Source organism: Microplitis mediator, chromosome 4, assembly GCF_029852145.1.
Source record: "Microplitis mediator isolate UGA2020A chromosome 4, iyMicMedi2.1, whole genome shotgun sequence".
Lineage (NCBI taxonomy): Eukaryota > Metazoa > Arthropoda > Insecta > Hymenoptera > Braconidae > Microplitis > Microplitis mediator.
The window spans coordinates 11,989,298-12,012,173 of record NC_079972.1 but is presented as its reverse complement, the minus strand read 5'-3'; the positions used below and the strand labels follow the sequence as shown (position 1 = coordinate 12,012,173).

Below are 22,876 nucleotides of genomic sequence, written 5' to 3'. Positions count from 1 at the left end.
ATGACAGTTGAAAGTCATTGAAAATTTTTAAAAAGTGGGGGCACTGTCTGAGAATGGCCTTAAATTGTGAATTTTAAAAAATTGCTTGTAAAACTTTTTTTTTTTATTGTTTATTAAATTTAGTAGGCTTGAGATAAAAAGAAACAAACATTTAAGGAAGATACTCTAATGACATAAATACACACTAACATTGGCCTACAGTCTAATAAAAATACTTTAGTTTCGTGCCAACTTTTGCGTTTGAATAGATTACACAATACACGTGTTTATTTTCGTAACAATTCTTATACGTTTATACCGGAAAAGGCTTGCTGTTGCCAAAAGAAATTTTCTTCTTATTTATTTATTAATTATTAATAATACTTTGGTATTAACTGAAGATTTTTTTTATGGAAAAGTTTGGAAAATGATTTTTTTGGAATAAAAAATTGATAAAACTTTTTTTTTTATGCATAATTTTATTTATACATAAATTTGAATTTATTAACAATATAATATTTATGGATAAAAAAATTATATATAATTTATTATTCATATTTAATATTAATTTTTTCAATAAAATAAATTGAGCTTGACAATTTAAAAGTTACACTTATTAACAGTAAAAATTAATACATTCGATCTTTTTCATAAAATTAATTTTACAATTCATAATTATCGTGATAAAATTTTTATTTTTAGTAGATTTCATAGAAATCTATCTATTGCATTTGTCCTCATGGTGGAATTTTCAAAGAGTTTTGCTATAGTCTATCATAATTCGTCGGGTAGGTTTCAAAACTACCATTGGTTCAAAAGTTAATATATGGGGCATTCCACGCCAAATTGGACAGTTTCAAAAATTCGATATTTTTTGAACCATTGATCAGAAAAAATCTCAAAATTTACCAGGAAGCCTCTTATGAAGAGTACTAAAAAATACCAAAAAATTAAGAAAATCGGAGAAAATAATTTTTGAAACCGTCCGATTTGGCGCGGAATGTCTCATATATATGTAAAATAACCTGTCTTGTTATGATGATAGCATCCACAGTTCTAAACGGATCTTAATGAAACTTGGCACACTTATTCTATAAACGATTATCTCGGTTAAGTTCAAAGATGAAGAAAACCGCTCGAGTAGTTTAGAAATGATGGATATTTCAAATTCCAAAAGTAACAAAAAATTCGACTTCCGTGTTTTTTTTCTTTAATAACTTTCCAATAGAAACGTTTATCTTTATTGTGTTAAAAGAACGTCAAAGCCGATAAAATAAACTACAATTTTTGCTTTTTACGATAGTTTTTCAAATTTTAATAAAAGGTTAAAATTACATGATTGTATTCTGTGTTATGGCCAAAATTCCATTATTTTATCTTACATTTTTTATGACTGAAATTCATAACAAATTTCAAAAAAAAATTATTCGAATAATGAGAAATCTACTTCCATTTCGGATGCCGAATAGCCTTTTTATTTTCATTCTGAAATTTTGTTATCAAAATTAATTCAAATGTTAAAAACCGACTGGTTGCAGTCTGCAGATTAATAAATTTATAAAAACCGGGTTGAATGGTTACATTTATTTAATATAAATACATATCAATAGAGCCAAATTATATCTTTATTCAATTAGAGTTATTAGTAACTAAAAAGATCGAGATATTTTTACTGTAATATTGTCACAGCAATAATTATTACACTATACCCATATTAATTGGGTATTATTCAAGTCAATATTAATTTTTTTTTAAATAATTATTTTTTTTGTGCTTCAATATCGACTTAACAATAACCCTATACAATATTATATCAATAACGAATAATACGTTCAACGCATTTCACTAAAGATTTATCACGCATTTTACAAAAAATACTTTGCCGCAGTCAACTGAAAAAATTATTGTTTCTTTATGTCTCTGAAGATCGGAACGTGTTTCGCGCAACGTTAATGAAAAAAATTCATGTAATTCGAGTACTTAAGGGGTAGTTTCAGGGGTCGGAGTTGGCCTCAGATTTTCAGCTGATATACCAGCATCTAAACGCGAAACATTTCAGAAATCTAGTCATCCAGTAGATTTATTACTTCCCAATTTTATTTTTTTTTTTTTTTCGTTGCGCGAAAAACGTTCCGATCTTCAGGAACACGTTTTTTTTTTATTATGATCACGAGTATCTTACTCTAAATTCTTAATAACGTTTGATTTGATACTATAATACTGTACTACTGACATGGAGTGAGAATAGTGTTTATATTCTATTGAAAAAATTATCTTGAAATTTTTTATTGAGTATCCAAATGAGAAGGATCCATTTTTTATATCTAAGTCTTTATAAAATTATTCTAAATAATTTAAATAGTAATAATATTGTTAGTATAAAAAGTTTTATCAAAATTGAATTTTTTTTTGATCGTTGATTAAGTTAAAAAAAATAATTGTAGGTGTAAGTAAATTCAATGGACCATTTTCATCTGGATATTTACAGATATTGGCTTAAGTCTAACGGAATTCAAAACGGCAAAATATATAACTACTATATTTATAAATAATAGAAAATTTATGAAAACAAATTAATTAATTTTTTAAAATTTATGATAATTTTGATCTTCTTTAAATTAAATTATACAGCCGATTTGAATATTTATAAAATATATTTTAAACTTTATTAATAATTATTATTATAAACAATGATATAATTGCACCACTATAATAATAATTAATTGCTTTTGTTAAAAAGTTTTTTTTTTATCATGCTCTGTAATATAATTAAATATATTTTAATATTTAATATTTGCTTTATTATTTTATTATTAAATACACTTATAAATAAACTCAGTTCAATTATTTTTGAGCGTAAATAATTATAACTATTGTAGTAAAAAAAAATCAAAAAAGTCTTGAATCTTGGGGGGAAAAAAATATGAGATCCGGCAGAAAATGTGTAAAAAATTCTATAAAAAAATCTATTGTAAATGCGGTAGTAAATGCAATCGTTTAATTTCAAAAAATGAGTCTTTAAAAATAAATGCGTACGTATAATATTACTATTGTAATGAGATTATTTTCTATCCATTTTTAGATATTATAATATATGAATAAAAAACGTGTTTTATAAAATATCAATTTTTTTTTTTTACTTTTGTTTAAATGGCTACAAACTAAAGGATATAGAGTATTAATTTTTCTTTGGCCATAAGTACAACGTAATTACAATTGTATAATTTAATTTGAAAAATTATATCCATATCCTTTTTGTTGTTATGATGATCACGTTATCCATCTCTTTGAGATAACAAGGCACATATTTGTACACAATAATTAATCGTAGTAGCACAATATTCATTTTTAATAATATAGGATGAATTTCCCGGTTGCTAGCCTTCTTATAAATTTTAATGATTGACCCTCGTGAAAATTTTTTGAAATTTTCTCTAAAAAACTCAGTTCTAAAGTTCTAGAGACTTTTTCAAAGTTCTAAAGATTTTTTCAGAGAAAAGCCAGAAAAATTTTCACCAAGGAAATCATTTTAAGATCAATAATTATTTATTTTATTATTAATTAGATGAATTCGTTATTGAATCAATTTTTTTTTGTAGTCTATTAATTTTATTTTTAATGAAAAATCAAGAAAATTTTAATGGCCCTCAATTGTTAAAGAATTTATAAAAAATTTTTAAGTTTTTGTAGTATATAGATATATAATTATTGTTTAGAAGGCTAGAGACGAGATGGTTTACCCTATATATATTACATTATCTATAAATTATTTATTTATTTATCTTTTTTTTGAGAGAGCAACTTTCGTAATGCACTGGACATTTTATTTGTTTTTTTTTAACTTTTTTTGGTAAAGAGTTTAGTCGGTAATATATTTGAATAATTTAAATATACGATGGATTGAATACAGTACAATATAAATATTTTTATAAATATATGAATATTTTGAAGCCAATAAATTAAAATTTTTATCAAAGAATAAAAAATTAAAATAAATTCAGTATTAAACTTTTTAGACACAAAATTTTATGAAAAATTTAAAAAAAAGTAGTGGAACATTAGTAATTAATATGATATTCAAATTAATCATCGACTAAACCCTTTTGTTTATAAATTTTTATTTTGTCTTAAATTCTATTGATATTAAAAAAAATTAACCAACTATGTAAGCCGAAAATGAATAGTTATGCTTTAATGAGTTAATATTTACGTAATTAATATAAAAATCATTATGATTAATAATGGAAAACTGATATTGCTTATCTATTTATTACTGAATTTAATATCCTGGTTTAATTTATAGTGGTAACGTTAAGGTACTTAAATCCTCTCGAGTCACTGATTATGAATATGATATTTTTTTTCTTACTATTGTAAATCACAACAGCTTTTTGACTCTTATTATTAAGTATAACTATAATATATTTTCAAAATAACAGTATCAAAAAAATTATCATATTATCAAGTATTTGACAACAAAAATGTAAAAAAAAAATAAAAACCAAATACAAGCGTACAGTAATTTTTTTGACACTGCATAAAAAAAAGTTCATTTTCACCATATCTGCACCGAAAGTTTACATTTCTGCCCTGTTTAGAGGAAAGTCGTTTTTTTTTTTTTTTTTCTAATGAGAAAACAAATGATAAAAATTAGCGCATGCACTAATTTCTCGCAAACAGAGGCAAAAATTAAAACTTTCAGGTGTAGATCTGGTGAAAAATTCTCTACACACCACAGATGAAAGCAGGACATCCTAATCCGCGTGTTTGCTAACCTCGCTTTCGGCTCGGGTAGAAAATTACACGGAAAGATTGTAACCCGAGTGGTTACTGTTCTATATCGTACTCAGTACGGTGCAGAACATAAACCAGTCGGGTTACAATCTTTCCGTGTACACGCGGGTTGGAATCTCCTACTTTCCTCCCTAGGTGTGTAATATACTAATTACCTACACTGTTGAAGAAACATCAAATAATTCGAAACAGTTGATAGAACCGTGAACATCGACGAGTAAAAATTTATAAAAATCACTCGAAACACATACCTTAGCACGACAATTAGGTGGCAAGCGTATTAATCCTAATAATGCTGGTCGATTAAGGTTTTTACAAGTCTTCAATGCCCAGTAATTTTGTGTTTCTTCATTATTTATTTGTTCATTGCTGCTTGTTCCATTATCACGGGTACCATTACCATTGGTTATATTATCACTTGGATTATTACCATTGCTAATATTAATATCATTAATTCTTCTATCAAGATTTGATGTGGATGCACTTGATAAATTGGCATCTGCTGTTTGGCTATTACGCATTTGTGAATTTGATGGCAGTTCTAATTCGAGCAATGGTACTGTTGAGCTTCTTACTATCCCAGTACGGCTACGTTTTGGTTTTTTGGTTTTATTTTCTAATAATGCGATATTCCACCAGGCTAATTCATCGCAATTAATTGATAATAAAATAGACGTTCCTACGGACAATGGTGCCCATTGTAATTGTAAAATTGAATTACAGTGGAGTTTCAATTCTTTTTCATGAGCTTTTCGTTCATCTATATTAAAAATCTGTAATAAAAATAATTAATAATTACTCGACAATAAAATATTTATTAAGTAGTCATTTTTTTCTGATAATCAATTATGAAAAATTGGTTTCTTTGTTGTTAATTATAGACTCTTATGAAAAAAGAATTAAGGTTTTCTGTCCTCCGGCCAGAAAGTGGCAACTTTCGGGCCGCTGCCCTGAACGAAGTTGCAACTTTCCGGCTTCGTCGAGCAAAAAATTGTATACGCACCTTGGCCAGTAATAAAGAAAGCCTCAGACCACATGTTTGTCAGCCTCGGCCAACAATTACATGTGCTCTGAGACTTTTCTTATTTTACTGGCCTAGGTATGTAATATACTATTGATAGTTTAAGTAGAAAGAATAAATGTTTAATAAATAAATATATTTTTGATTGATTACTTACTGATATATTGCCATCGTCCATTCCAATAGCGAGAAATTTATCATCAGGTGAAAAAGCACAGCATGTTAATTTTTTATTGAATGTAAAATGCGTATTGTCAAGTCTTGCCAATTTCCCTGGTACATTCGACGTATTATAACCAATAAAATATATAGCCATTTGATAATTACTTTTTAAAATGGCGATCATATTATTTTTTAAATTAATTGCACTGTAACAGACATGAGGGCCTTGTAGTCTGTGTAAATTTAGTTCTGTATTTCTAATTTGACATAATTGGATCCACCTTTGTCCTTTCATCTCCCAGATTTTAATTATTTCATCGCGTGTAACACCAACCACATATTTATTATTAATGGTGTGCAAATTAATGATATTACTAGTTTCCCTCAAATCTATCTTAGCTTCTTTATAAATGTAACACAATATATCATTTTGTTTAAAAACAATAGCCAGCTCATCTTGAACTTGAATAAATTTAACTAAGTTTGGAAATTCTGTGAGCGATGACACTATTTCGGTTATTTGTTTAGTTTTGACATCATACAAACAAATTTTATACGCTGTAATTTTTGTTGATGTTTCATTTTTAATCGTATAAAGTATTTTATTTCCATCTGGGCTTAAATTCAGTGTTACTATTTTTCCTATGAAATTGTCCGTCTCAACTTTCAAATTTTCATCAATATACAGTCCTATTTTTTTCCCGACGATTTCTTGTGCTATAATATTTGATTGTCCCAGTGGTTTCATAATGGCATCAAACAATGGTCTTATAAGCGACTGTGGTAGACTTCCTGGGCAAAATGTCCAACGTTGGATGGAATGTTTATCACCACTTATAATTAAGTGGTACTGGCAATCATAATCATAATAAGTATCCAGTGAAACAGTACATTCTGGATAGTAAGCTACTGGTTCCAATCCATATTCGAAATTAAAAACACGCAATAAAGAGTCAGTATTACTAACAACCAAATAATTGCCGTCGTGTGTTAGTGTAGCTTCGTTAAATTTAGCATCAATTGCTTCATAAAATGGACGTTTATCAGGACTACATAGATTACCGTTTGTATCGATTTTCCATTTTATCAGAAGAATTGTATCGCGTGTTAAATAAATCACAATTGTTTCATCCTGGTCTATTTTTTCTTTAAGATATATAACTTCTATATCAAATGAAGACTCGTCGACACCCCTCGGAAATGGATGATAACGAGTTTTATAGTCATAACTATTTCCATCCCATAAATACACTGTGATTGTGCCCTTAGTATCAACTACATGTAATTGACGGGACTCTTTAACGAATGTTAGTTTTTGAAAGCTCGTATTTTTTTCATTTATTGACGCCTTCTGTTTGCCGTCGACGTCCCAAACTATAATAGTGCCTTTAGCCGTACAAACAGCTAGTCTTTTATCATCTGAACTCAGTGTCATGTCTGTTATTAATTCACCGTTCGTATCGTAAGTTACTGAACTAGTGTTTGTTTGTCGTGGAACAATCGGGTACCAAAATGTTTGTTTATCCCGTGGCGTATGTGAATGATTATTATCTGAATAATCATCATATAATTCATTTTCATTTTCATCATCATCATCATCATCATTGTCAGTTGTTAAAGTAAAATATTTTACTATCGATTCACTATTTAGAGCAATGAAAAATTTGCCATTTTGTGACACAATAACTTTAACAATTTTCGATTTCTCGAAAGCATAAAATGGTCTGTGTTTTTTTTTATCACAATTCCACAACATAATTAAACCTGTCTTTGTTCCAATTAAAATTTGATTTGGATTATCCGTAAAATTAACTGTAGAAAATTCCATATTTAGTTCTTCAGCTATTGGGTTATGTAATTCAGAACGTTGATGAGTATTTTTTAGGTACAATTTATTTTTCTGTGATTGTGCTATTGAACGGGCGGTTTCATAGCAATAACCACGTGGATGATTCAAAGCTATCTGTACTAAATCAAGGCAATCACGTTGACGATATTCAGCCAAAGTTTTTGTTTCGGTCTGTAAAAACTCTTCCAAATCTCTTACTTTCCTTTCAATATTTTCATCATTATCTGTTATGTGGTCGCGATATTTTTTTAAATCAATTAACAAATCATTAACTCCACTGTTATTAATTTTATTCTGGATAAAATTGAAATTCAGATATAATTTTTGAAATTCTCTAAACATTTCCGCTTGCTCAAGATGGTATCCGATGTATGCGTAAGTGTAATTATCTTTAGGAAATTTTGAGAAATCATTTTTACAAATTGTATAAAATTTTTTAACAAATTCACGATGCATCGATGATAATTTTCTCTTATCAAATAGACTGCGCAAATGACGAAGCAGTAAATCGTGTACACCATAAATATATGACTTTAAATCAAAATTCCAGTATCTGACAACAAGTGATTTACGGCACAAACTAAGTAATATATCTTCAACTTTGCATTTTGATTCATTCCATAAAACTTCTAGTGTTTTTGGCATTATATTAATATCTTCGCTAAAAATTGCTAAGCTTTTATAATATTCACGTTGGTAAGGTTCTAAACGACCTATACATACATCAAATGTATTTGATTGGTTACGTAAAAATTTTTCCATTACAGCATTCGATGCATCCTTTTTACGCAACGCCTTCAAATAATATTGCCAACGGTAACGACTTATTATCATATCTTCCTTAAACTCTTTAAATTGTGCCGCAAACATATCAATTAGTATCGGCATACCATTGCACTCATAATGAATGTCTTTGGCTTCAGATGGCAGTAAATCAACTTGTATATCCAATGATCGTGCAAATAAATCCAAACTCTCGGCTTCTGTAAATCCTTCTTCCATTTTAATAACTTCTTTACGCACATTATTGTTGTAAGACAATATTTCAGTGTCGGTTGTTATTACTAGGGTTTTACATCCAAAATTGAATACTTCGATTATTTTTTTATCATAAGCATCGTCGAGAATTAACAGCGAATTGTGCTTTAAATTAAAATGACGTTTCAACATTGAACACATTTCATCTTTCAATTTTCCCAAATTTAATGATACCTCACGTTTTTCTACTTTATCATACAGCTGTTGCAATTGAGTTAAAATTTCATCTTCCACTGTGTTAGCTCCCTCAGAGCCGAATTTTATCCAATAAATTTCATTCTGAAAAATCATCCATTACTTACTGATATACATATTATTAAGTTTAGTGTATTTGTTTATAAATTTTATGACTTACATTAAATAATTCGTTAACTAGTGGTCCATCATCGAGAGTTAAAGCCGTGAGACGAGTTCTTCCGTATCCTTTCATACCGTGCAAGACAACGTAACTGCCTGGTAATAAATTTCTCAGTGCATGTCTAAGCTGTTCCATCTGAAATTCATTTATATTATTGTTATTTATCTATTTATGAAATATATATTTATTTAATTGAAAATTTAGTTAATAATTTATTAATTAATACTATTTATTTTCGTAATTTTAACTAATTGACTTACGGTAATTATTTTTCCAAATAGTTAGCAACGAAAGATTAATAACAGTATTAACTTTATTAATTACTAATCAAATTTTTATTTGTTTGAGACGATAAAATTAGTCAAAATCATATGTATTTATAAATATATACACACGGTGTTCAAAAGTCATGAACATAAATTAAGGGATGAATAGGGAATACAATTTTAAGACGAAAAAAGAAAGGTAATCAGTAATTAATTGTTCATTAAATTAAGTAACCAATCAGAAGAGAGTTCTAGCGGAAGGAGAAAGATTTGGCGGGAACGATAGAAGATGTACCAGGAACAAACGTAGTGCGCTTTAGCAATTTTTTATTTAAAATTAAAAATTAAAAATTTTCAATAATGACAATAAAAAGTTACTAAAAATAATTTGCAATTTTTTTTAGATTTTTTTTTTCCTTTAAAAAAAGTCTTGTTGCTACGCCTGTCTGCCGCGCATTTCTCTACCATCGCTCCCGCCAATTCTCCTTCTTCTACTTATTCCGCGCTTCTGATTGGCTATTCAAATTAATAAATAACTAAAGACCTTTACGTCAGATTAAAAAAAGCTACAAGACTTTTTGTTTCAGAATTACATTTCCTATCTATGATACTGAAGTTAGCCGACATCTAATAATTTTTGAATTTTTTAAAAAATGATAAATTATAAAAAACATAACATTTAAAAAATTGCACCTGTAGATTTTTTAATTTTCTACATGTGCATTTTTTTTCTTTTTGCAATTGATTTGCTGAAAAAAAAATTCAAAAATTATGAGTTGTCTGATAACTTCAGGATCATTTCCTATCTACTCCTAATTTATGTCCATTAATTTTAAGGTATCCTGTTTTTATACGGAAACTCTGGAATAAAAATTTTTATTTCATGTTCATCGTTTGAACTTTTTAAAAATATAACTATTTTTAATTTCTATAACTAAATTTAAAAAATTTTTCTTAATTTTTACAAGTCAGACATTTCTGATTAAAATTTCCAACAATAATAATTTATCCCGTTCGAATTGATATATTACAAAAAAATGATTAATGATTCATTTGATATTTGTTTAAAATTTTTTAGTTTACTTAAATCTATTAATAAATAATATTATCTTCTCCTAAAGCTCTCGTCGTCGCTCTGTCTATTGAATTATGCCTTTAAAAAGGTAACGTTTATTATCTCTCTCGCCCCTGCGCCAAGAATAGGACATTCTCCTTCGCACTTGCGCAGTACAAGTTTTAAATATTTATTAGGGGAAAAAAGTAATTAAAAAAAATTGCATCAGCCTTTGAGTGGGCGTAAAAAAAATCGAATAGTCGCCAAATAAAATGTTGGGCTGCACTAGTCATAGCAAGTCGATAGATTTTTTAAATAAATTTTACCTTTTCCGCTCTGACGACTGTGAATGTTGGCATGGCAGGCATTATTGGTGATGTACATCCCCTCGAATCAACTTCTTCACCCGCCGTCATTCTCAACATCTCGTCACTTAGCCAATTGTAATGTTTTTTAAGAGATTGGTAAAAACAATCAAAGGCACGTGAACCTCGTCTTTAATAAAAAAAAATCGTTTTTCATATTCATCAATTAAATATCAATTTAATAAATCATTTTACTATACGTACTCTGGCAGGATATTTAGCAGAGTCGTAGCCTTGTCTATGCGATGAGTTGTTCTGTTGATGGCATCGATATCCGAATCAGTTAAAATACCATTGAATTGTAGAAATGATACAATACCATTATCGACATTGATATCAGTTATTTTTTCGTGGAGTTTTTCTAAAATTTCTTTATGCATTGGTTCCATTTTATTTTCATTATTTTCATTCTTTCGAATGTATATGAAATCCTGAAAGTAAATAAAATTATACAAAAAAAAAAAGAAAAAAAAAATTATATATTATTATTATTATTGAAAATGAATTTTTATTTGTCATATATATGATTCCGCTACTAATATACGGTGACGGAACCATATAATATGATTTGAACATCATATCTTCCACCATTAAAATTATCATTAGTATTTCTTCAATTTTTTTTTATTAAGACAAAATTTATCTTAGGACATAACGTTCAAAGACGATTCCGGTCAGTTATGTATTTTTATTCACGTCTCTATTTCATATTTCATATTTCATATTTGCTCCAAATTGAATAAAAAAAAAAAAAATTATTAACTCATATTTAAAAATAGATTGTATTCAATAAAAGTTTAAAGTCTAAATTTTGTATCAATATTGAGAGGGAGCGTAACAGTAAATTACACTAAATATAAATATTTTTTATTTTAATTTTACTTGAAATTAAAGACCGCATCAAAGAATGCCGGCTTCGTGTATTAATTGTGAGTCGTGTGCCAGAAGAATCTGTGGTAAAATAAAGGGGTATATTGTGTACATATATGTATTATATGTATATTTTCACGCTACTTGTGAGTTACTCATGCACTGTATGTATGTGTATTCATATATATATACTATACATGTATGTGAATGTAAGACAATGTCGTTAAACTCAACACATTGGATGTTGAGTACTGCAGCTGTAGGCTGTACTAAAAATCCGTTAAAAATCGAGTAATTTTAGTGATTAAATAATTTACATATTTGTCTTCTTAAATAATAAGATATTTTAGTAGTAAAAAGTTATTTTATAAAATAAAAAAAAAAATTTAACTACTCCGTAATAAAAACATTAGTTTGGACCGCGATGATAAGAATATTAATATTTTTTTTATTAAAAATAATTTTGAAAAATTCAAAAACAAAAAAAAATTTTTAACAATTCAATTTATAACTCGCAAAATTAAATAATTATTTAAATTTTAATTGCCATTATTATTATTTAAAAAAAGAGTTATAATTAAATTCAATGTCAGGTGTCCAAATAAAATGGTCAGTTTTTTCGTACATTTTTACTAACGTGATCAAAAACATATTCATTTAAAAACTTGTTTATTTGTCTCAACTCTTTTTATTTTAATTCTGTATAAATTTTTAGTGACACTGACACTGAGTCAATAATAATTATATTTTCTCTTGGTAAACTTTTTTAATTAAGTAAATTCGCTTATTTAAATAATCTATCGTTATCACAAAAGAAGGACACATTTTTCAGTGATTAATAATAATCGAAATAAGTCAACAATAAACAAATTATTGGAGTAATTTTTTTTTTTAACACTTTAATCAGATGAATACATTAATCGATAGTATGTTAATTAAAATATTAGCGTACTTACAACTTAGTAATCCGTAGAACTAAATTCACAAATCAGTATTTGTTTAAATATATATTTTATAAAATTAGTCTAATGTGAGTAGTTGTCATATCATGGAATATAAAAGGATAAGGCAGGGACGTACAGTACGCACAGCACCACTAATACACACTAACTGAGGTACTCGCGCTCGCGAAACTACTGCTTTCAGAACAGAAAACGAATATTCCTTCCCACCATCAACATTTAACATACGATTCCTATACTCCCACCCTAGAACAAATTATGACAGGTCCTATAGTTACTTATATATATGTCTTGTGTGCACGTGTGTACATGTATATACGGTGTTCACACAACAGTTTACAAGTTGGAGCATGATTGTACTGGAGCTCACTGTTAAATTGTTTTTACGGTGTTGCCAGTGTTGTCAAATATTTTTAACATTTTGGAGCGACGTATATTGTACATGTAGGATATGTACTGGCACTGAGCAGAGATTGGTGGATAATATGGTGGAAGTTACCTAGTCAGCGACAGTAACTCATGTCCTTGTATTGAGGGTTATTTGTAGATTTCTCATTGCTTTGTTTCATCGCTAAAAAATAATTGAGGTCAAATGAGTTTTAATAAATATTGTTTCTGCAACAACTAATCATTGGTATCTACAGTGATATTGTCAATTTATTTATTTAAAAGAAGCGAATGAGTAAATAAATTCGCAGTGTTATTGGTTTTGGATTGGAGTTTTATTTAAATTTAATAATGAAAAATTTTTATGGGATGGTGTGAGATGATTTAGTTTTTTTTTTTATTAGAGTTTTATTTATTTTAATGGGGTGGCCGTGAGAACCTCGTGTAGATTTTCTAGCTACGGTCCTTGGATATGGACATCATATTGTAGACATTGCGACTGTAGTAAGGGAAATGAGTAGAGAATAGTAGGGACCTGCAGAGTTGTTTCAAAGCTTTCAGAGTTCAAGTTGCAGGAACTAGATGGCAGCACTAGGTCGTTTTCCAGACAAATTCAAAGTTATTGTTTCTTTGTGATGAAACAAAGTTGACGAAAACAAGGAATATTGTTTTTACAATGTCAATTATTACAAACACAAGTTACTAATGAGAGCTATTTACAACTTATTCTTGCAGTCTAAGTATAGTTAGCGAAATTTGAGATTGTTTACAAACAATGGATTGTTACCGGCATTGTATGTCATTGATATGTAAAATAAATAGTTAAATAGAAACAATGTTTTGTCTTCACGAGAAAATTTTGCAGTCTTTTGTGCGCAATAGTTTTCATTTTTTTCATGATATGTTTTATTATATTTCAACGAAGTATCAAATTTATTAATTAAAAAATTCGTTTACTTTTTGATTTTGTTTGTTAGTCGTTAGGTCTGTATACTGACAACGTAAAATTACATCACTGGCTATTGTAGTTTTAATATCAATGGCTTATCAAAAATTTTGATCCGTCATAAATGGAATATATATATACTGACAGAGAATTCGAACTGCTTGAAAAACAATATATGCCGGCTGGACGTTGCATTGTCCTGCATATACAATCGCTTTGTTTCACGTTTAATTTTCGTTTCGAAATCCTGTGATATTAAAAAAGTTGGCTCTCACGATTGCTGGGATTGCCCGTACATTGCTAGTGCAGTATAGGCATAAACTCTAAAAGCACATCATCCCTACACACATTCATACACGCACATGTAGATCAGGATCGTTATGTGTATAACTGGACCCTGGTATTTGCGATGCAAATTCGATTACATTAGAAATAGCAATTGGACATTCGGTTCGAGGCATTAACGTTGAGCCTCTCTGTCTCCTCGATCAATTAATTTGTCCTATATGCTACTGGAGATTTAACATATTACTAGATCGGACTGACGAAGGATTTATGCATCAAGGAAAATAGTACTTTGTCGCATGCCGGTCATAGGTATGAGTCAAATAGAATCCAAAGGATCACCACTGCCATCTCTACTATTTCGGAATACTGGTATTTCGATAATTTCAGCAATGTTTCAGTTCTATACCACGGCATTAAAGAGATACCGACCAAAATTCCAGTGGTTGAAATGTGGTTTTCGCGCACGTCGACACATAACTCAACCCACTTTTCCAGATGGGTTTTAAAAATTTAAAATTTCATTCTGCGTTTGCAAACATCATATGTTAAATTACGTTGTCACACTGTCCGACTATCTAATTACCCTGCTTAGTATTTCATAAACCAATCGACAAACATGTTTTCGATTAGTATTCATGTCAGTAGTTTTTTTCTTATCTATAACATACTGGAAATAATAAAAAACTACTGCTTACTTACGATAATCGTAATCTTTAATTATAATGCACAGATGTCATTTAATATGATGGTATAATTAATTGGTTTTTTCAATTATACCATCATGTCAGTTTTTATTTAATTATGAAAAAAGTAAATATCATAAAAAGAATGGCATTAACGCTGCCGTGTGATTTACATGTTCGTGCATAATCAGTAATCAGGTATGATGCATTCATCTCGAGATTTGCATGTTGCGTGCAAAGATAATGTGCCCGACACGGGATTTAATACAAAACCCACTGATATAAAGTCTTACACGACACTTTTTGATGGGCTTTTTACTAGTTAACTATGTTCACTCCTTATTGTACGTCGACGCCTGCGGATTTCCGTAATTACTTACAATAATCACTTTCGAAAAATGTGTAGAATTTTTGTCGGTATATATGTTCGCTTGTCGTATTTAAACTTGCGAATTCGCTTACTGCACAGTATGCTCACATACAGTGATTTAAATTTATTTAGTTTAATGTATTACGTCTTTTCTTGAATTTATTTAGCCATTTTAAAACAAAATATATGTATAACTGTATAGAAGATTGCACATTGAAAGTGCGTCGCGTGCTTTTACCTCATAATCTCTTTTGTTTAATCCTATCTCTTTTCTGTATTTACGATATGGCAGACAATACCTCGTTTTTCTTCACTAACAGTTGTTATCTTTCATTTTGTTTACTTCTTGCCCATCGTTTCGTGCTGTTTCTACCAAAGATTCATATACATCCTTTTTAACGGTTATATAAATTATTATTTTCTTTTTACACAATTTATTTCAAGCTCATACATGGAAACTTTATCATTACTGTTTATAAGAAAAAAATTTCTCAATTAAATAAATTTAATCGAATATTGATGAGTAATTATGCATATTTGAAAGCTGATCTCCATCAATTGGATGATAACGAGAATTAGAAAGATTTAGTGTTGGTTTTGGGTGCATGACTACTGTATAAATGTATATGCTGAATGTTCATCATGGATTTGATGGACATCATCAAGAGAAATACTATATAGATTCCAAGCATCAATAGATACTTCAAACAGGCCTATCAGCCGACACGTTCAGGAATGGCAATCACGTTGATAGGATGGTAATACAATTATCACCTGGACAAGAGAGAAGAGGATCCTCGATAGTGCTGCTACGCGTATAATTAGTGTTCGAAATGGAGTGCAAGCGCAAGTGAGAAGTGAGAACAACCAAGCTGATTTTAGTCCAGGGACAAGTGAGTGAGGGTATAGGGTTTCAAGTATAATGTCATGCAAATATACCTCATCACTCGGTCCACCAGGAATACTATATAGTAAATGCAGTATGCAGCAGTACTAACAACTGTGTGTAGTGGTAGTGCTGGGAAATACGAGTGAGCGCGTTAATCCGCTAATGCACCACTGCCACTGTAATATTAGATTCCGCGAGATGTGGACTGCGTTGTTGAATTTACGCGACATTCTATACCCAGTTAGTCGTCTGTTATATTATCACTATTGCTGATAATAGTGATTACTAAACAAGATCTGATCTACACCCAAAACTCGACAACTCCATTAAATCTATTTTATGTACAATAGATAGATTTTTAGTTGAATTTTATATTTTTTGATAACGGGGGTAGGGGGAATAACTAATTGTTTTAATGGAACATCAATGTCACGATGGTTAAAAAATATTTTCATTTAATGTTTTATGGAAAAAAAACTTTTATCGAAATTGAGAATATACTGAAAATTTTGTGTGTACGTTTTCATGAGATTTGTGTACCCAAGCAGCAATGTATGAGTCGATTCGCTTAACGAGTTTAATCGGTTTTATAGAGGGGCCTTCAGGCTATGACAACGTACGATCGTCCATCCGTCCGTCCGTTTGTATACATGGAAAAAGAGGTATAGAGCAATAAACGATAAATTATCACGTAGACATATCTCTATTTTCATTCACTCATCGCAAAACTTTGGTGGATATTAATGTTTCAACAAGCTTAAAAAGTATCATTTTAAATTTTAGCTTGTAATATTTTTCGTTCACCAGCCGTCTTTTCATCCAATCAATAAGTTTAGGTTTTCGGATGCGTAATCAATCTCAACATCGTTTATTATGTTTTCATTTACAAACCGATAATAAAACGAGAAAGTGAATAAAGAGACAAAAAGAGTATATTGAGTCCAGTTTGGTTTACTCACGTCCAATTAAATTTAACGAATTTCGTTGAGTACAAACGGCTTTATTGGTTTCATTAATTACGCATGCATTTTCGCACTCGCTCGATTCTACACACGAGGAATAGATGTATGTCGTTGACGCATGCTGCTACTGCTGCTACTACTGACTGGGGATGCATTCACCATGTGCGACAAAATGCAATAGTCCGGGTGAATAAAGCACCCACGCTTATACAATTATATATCTATATATATTACAGTGAGCTCCTCTCTTGGTATATATGTAGGGATGACGACGTGTGGCATTCCAAACTGTACTGATGCATTGCAAACTGCCAAGTAAAGCTCTCTGCACTAGCTTCCCTATAGTTATATATATATATATATATACAGTACTGATGTACAGTATGTACTAAAGCCTATGCATCCCGCGGCTTTGGGTACTATACGGGACACAGAGTGATTGAACTCGCGCCTATTCAGAAGCGATGCTTTGGATGTACATATATACAGACATACAAATATATATAGTATATATATATATGTACCCGCGGGACTTGAATGGTACTGCATACCTACCCTTCACGTGCCGACGTGACGATATCTAGAATTTGGTAATTAAATCGCCTATTGAGGCTGTCTATCGATTGATTATCGGCTTCAGTGGGTTTTTACACATCATCGCATTTTACGTTCCATTTAAAAATGAACATGACTTCCTGCCTATCATCAAATGTTTTTTTACACGGACATTTATTGACAAATATCTTTGTTATCCATTTGAAATGTATTTCTCTCATAATTAATACAGTGAATGATGATTATCATTTTTTTTCCATACTTGTGATCATAACACGTGCTACATAATATAACTCATACTCATAACTTTATCGCCACAAGTATGATAATTACTTAGCGGCCCGTTAGTTATGTAAATCTACAAATGATTCACCCTGTAAACATATGGCGTTTATTTTATAACCACCTGCGAACTTTTAATTGTCAATGAATTATTTATTTACTTACAACATGCCTGCGTACACTTTATGCTAATTTTTGTCCATCAGGTATTTATTTTTTGTTTTCATTTGTCCATATATTATCTTTGTCATCAGTTTTAATTTTTAGTTTAAAAATAGCACATTGGTAGAATAAAAAATATTAAAGGTCATTGACCCGACTCTGTTCGTACAGTTAACTCGTAAATTAACAATTTAGCATTTATATACTTTATCAAAATCGTAAAACAAGTGAGCGATTGAGCCCAACAGGGCGTGAAGAAGTAAATTAGGCGATGACGTCACGAAGTAAAATCCGCTAGACTGCTGTTCTACCCTTCTTGTATAAGACATTTAGCTTTGCGGGGGGTTGAATACTGAGTGCAGTAACTTTATAAAGGCTGCTGTTGCTGTTGATAGTATATAGTATAGAAGAAATAAGCTATTCCTGATGCTGATGCTGGTGAGATCGTAAACTCGCGGCAATGGGCCGAGGGCTGGCTCTTGCCGATGATGCCGACGAGTATCCGGGCCAAAGAGCGGATGAAGATCGTCAATGTTGATGATGCGTGGATCACGATGTAGATGCACTGCAGCTTATTCTATATTATAGATGAATATATGACACTACTGGAGTTCTCGCTACAGTACTTTTCCATTCTCTCTTCTTATATCATAGCTATTCAACTTTTTTTATTTTGCTTTCTCTGTTTTCTTATTATTCTTCGTCCGCCTTGAGCACACGCTTATATACTCTCATGTGGATGCTTATCGAGGAATATGTACCAAATATTTTTTTTTCTTCATCCTCCCTTTTTTTTAGCATCTCTCTCTCTCTCTCTCTCTATAATACGTTTCTCTTCTATTCAACTTGTGCTATCGATGAAATACGATATGAATATATATTTCCGTAAATTTAAAAAAGTAATATTTGTGAAGACGCCACGTGACTTCGATTTACAAAACATATTTTATAAAATTACATATTTTATTTTTATTCTCAGGAATGATATTATCGTTTATTTTTTTCGTATGCAAATTATTTAAAATACAGTATTGAAAAAAAAGATAAATGAAAATTTGATAAATATAATTTTAATAGATTCAAATTATTAATGGATTTTAGTTTGTGTTTTTTAATCTGCCATATGGCTTAATAACAATTTTATTTTCAATAACAGTTGCTGATACGTTGCAATTTCATTTTTTTTTCCAACGGTTTGTTCTTTAGTTAAGTTTATTTAAATATAAAAATTCACATCCGCTAAGTAATTCCGCGCGATTATAAGTCTCCCCTATTTTTCTTAATATGGAGTGCCACGCGTCCTTACATATTTATTATATACATTTAATATATTAACTCAGTGTCGCTCGTCGTAGGTCACGTACGCATAACTACGGATGTAATTATTTATAACGCGCGCGAATCATGTCTAGAGTTTCCGGATATCCAGAAGTACATATGCTAGTTTTGAGCTGCAATTAAAATTTTATGACAGTTAATTTTTTTTTCTGTTTTTGTTTAATTAATAATAAAATAAAAAAAAGTATGTCGGGAAAAAATAGAATAGAGAGTCAGATATCTTGAGAGTAAGATAAAATAAAAGATAAAGAGATTTTAGTTGGAAGAAGAAGATGAAAATTTTTCACCCTTGGTCATATCCGACTGTCGTCACAAATCGACGCCTCCACTTTATCCAATTGCACCACCTATATAAGGGATTACCCCACGTAAAAGTACCCTCATCCTATACTATAATAGCAGTAGAAATAGTAGTAGTACAGAGGGCAATAGAAATAGAAAGTACGAGCCAACATGTTTTTTCGCTCGACTCGTTTCCGTCGCGAGCAAGCCGGCGTCAAGACACGCTTCCGATTCGCGTCTACCCAAGTAGATCTTTATCTTTCAAGTACATCGTGTGTGTACATGTACATGAACATTTGCTAGCTACATTATCTTCCTATATACTTAGTATATAAAAAACACAATATAATTAATAATTTTATTAATTTTCAATGCTCTATACAATTGTATTAAATTTTTTTTTCACACTTAAAAATTTTTATGTCGCCATACGGTAGAAATTCAAATGAAAGATAACAAGTTTTTAAATGCAATTTTATTTTTATGAATTTACAATTTCCAATTATTTTTTTTTATACTAAAAATTGAATTTTTGTTAGCAGCTAAATTTTTAAAACGACCAAAAAGCGGATAATATAATTTTGATGAGACATAAAAAAAAAAATAATAATTGGAGGAGAAAATAAATTTTGTGGTAAAACGAACGCGTTTAAAGTCGAGCTAGCTGGCTATCGCCAGCAGGTCGAGTGGTGTGGTAATTTTCCCTCATCAAGCATCGCGCCCGGGGTTTTATTGGTAATTAAAAGTTAGCTGGGTGATGGTGCGATTGGAATTAATGGTATGAAATAGGCTCTGGTTCACTGTGGCGTGAGATACACTGATGTGCACATCGTTTAACGTGATCGTCCATAATGGAAAACATACACTATCAAATAAATAATTACCAGAAACAAAAATAAACCACCCACCAACAATAATATATAAATCAGTCCATAAATCCAACAAGCCCGTGTTGTACTTGCTTTTAATTCAAAATTACAAAGCATATAATCCTTTTGTCTCACTTGTCAAATGCGGCCAACTATTAAACTCTACTCTGCCTATTCGAGATTGCAAACAGAGTTTTCATGCAACGCCCGAGATACCGTGAAATAGCTCTCGCGTGTTCATGAGCTTAATTAAATAAGTGTAAAGTGAGAATTAAAACGAAATTAGATGAGATAAATCAGCAGAGTATGATACACCCAATAACATGCATAGACATGTGTACATATATTTACACTCGTATAAATTTAATTTATACATGTGCGTAAATTTTACGTGTTGCGGCTAGTATGATGAAAGTCAAACACTTTGCTGGGTGGATGAGCTTTGCTATTTGACGCTAGTTTTATCCGAGCTTATTGTGTGCTTCGTGCGGTTTTCTCTTCTTTGCGAAGCTCTTGGCATTCTTTTATACAGTCACTTCCTTTGAGTTAATTGTGTTTTCCCTTGTCCAAGTACGTTCATCTCGAGTTCCTTTTGGTGCATTAAGATCCGCTGAGTCAAAAGCTTTTCTTTTTATTTCATTTATTTTTTTTTTCGGCGGAAGAAAAATGAGGAGTGAAAATGGTAGTGTTGGTAAACGTGAAGAGGTGAAAAGATCATTTTTCAGAAATAAAAAAAAAAAAATGTATAACCGTATCTTGTTCTAAGTATTTATTTCTACAACCCCTTGACATTTTAAACTTGAAGATGTTTCGGGGATTGCAGATTTACTGGAGCGTATTATCGCGGAGGTGGTTGGATGAGTTGAAAGGGAAAAAAAACTTGACATCTATCTGTCATTATGGGAAAATTGTGAGTGCGTAGATATAAGGTAACGATCTTCTTTCTGTATATGCTATAACGATTTTTATTCTTCTCTTACTTTCACCAATGGGTTTTATCCATATTCTGTTGCGTTGTTTCTAGATACTTTTATGTATTTACCAGTATATGGTTTAGTTTAATATACGTAGTCTCGTCAAGACTCTGTGCCTTTTATTTATTTTTGTTGAAATAAAATGGCTGAAACCAAAAAGAGTACAGTGAGGGTCTTGGTCTCGAATAGTCGGTAATCGTGACGACGACGTCGTCGGCAACCCTCGTGTGCGGTGTATAATCCCAAGTGCTGAGGCATAACGGCGCCAGTGAAACGCCGGAAACGCTTCGAAGAGTGGATACAAATATCTGTTATGTGAGTATAGTAGTATAGAATAGGACAGGATAAATTGAAGAAAGTGGATGAGAGAAAATAAGGATGACTGGTTTCGCTGAGCATATTGCAATTGTTTGACATTTTATTTCAATTGATATTGCAATTGAGATAAAACGATGACAGAAAAAAAATATACATATATATACAGTATAAATTAACAAAAGAATGAAAAATAAAATCGCATAGTTTGTTGTTTTTTAAAAAATATTATTGGGTTGATAAATGAATTTTTTTATGATTGACTAATTTATTAATAAATTCGTTTATAAATATGAATTTTTCTTCTTTCTTTGTATACGGATGAGTAGGTAATAATAAAATAAGTAAATTCAATTTTTTTAAAATGAATTAATAAGTAATGGTGGAGAAATAACCAGTAATATTGATGGACAGTGACTTGGCTCTTATTATCATCCGTTACGGTAGTTTATCATCTTATAACAAGCGCATTAAGTCTCGATTAATCTTCGATATTTTTATTAAGACTTTATGAAATACATTAATCTACTTTTTTTTTTTTTATACTTCACGATTGCTTATTTTCGATATTGCTGAAGGAAGACATCAACTTGATAAACGTCAGGTTAAAAACTTGAGACAAGTTAAACATCATAAAACTTTATCATCCAAGTTCTTGTTTTAATTTAATTTAATTTTTTATTCTCCTTCAATATCGACGATCCGTTCAAGTGTTTAAACTGCATTAAAATTTTTTTACTCTTCGATAATTAAAGTTTTGCCGTGAAAATAAAATAAGTCATCGAAAATTTGTCGCGTTGCTGTCTAGGTTTTTTTTTTTTCGATCTTTGCTTGCTTGTGAAAAAGTTTTCCTTAG

The 22,876-nt window shown here is 30.2% G+C and overlaps 1 protein-coding gene and 1 long non-coding RNA gene across 5 annotated transcripts in view; one reads left to right on the top strand and one right to left on the bottom strand.

Annotated features, from left to right (window-relative positions):
• LOC130667066 (uncharacterized) overlaps window positions 1-22,876 on the top strand; it is a 190,984-nt gene that overhangs the window by 5,506 nt on the left and 162,602 nt on the right. Inside the window, exon 1 of one of the 3 annotated variants that reach the window (XR_008989794.1) lies at window positions 16,397-16,943. The exons of the other annotated variants lie outside the window; for them this stretch is intronic. This is a non-coding gene — a long non-coding RNA (uncharacterized LOC130667066). Of the gene's footprint in view, window positions 1-16,396; window positions 16,944-22,876 lie in introns of those variants that run through there. 3 annotated transcript variants of the gene reach the window in all.
• Window positions 1,331-12,912, bottom strand: LOC130667057 (apoptotic protease-activating factor 1-like). Of its 2 annotated transcripts, none has more exons than XM_057468452.1 (6): window positions 12,713-12,912; window positions 11,091-11,317; window positions 10,848-11,016; window positions 9,199-9,327; window positions 5,952-9,122; window positions 1,331-5,546 (listed from the first exon to the last, which is right to left on the bottom strand). In XM_057468452.1, exons 2-6 carry the CDS (start codon window positions 11,273-11,275, stop codon window positions 4,929-4,931), a joined length of 4,272 nt encoding a protein of 1,423 aa, XP_057324435.1. In that variant the 5' UTR covers window positions 11,276-11,317; window positions 12,713-12,912; the 3' UTR covers window positions 1,331-4,928. The 2 variants fall into 2 exon arrangements, with proteins under 2 accessions (XP_057324435.1, XP_057324434.1); XM_057468451.1 differs by having other exon boundaries at window positions 9,199-9,336; window positions 12,713-12,911.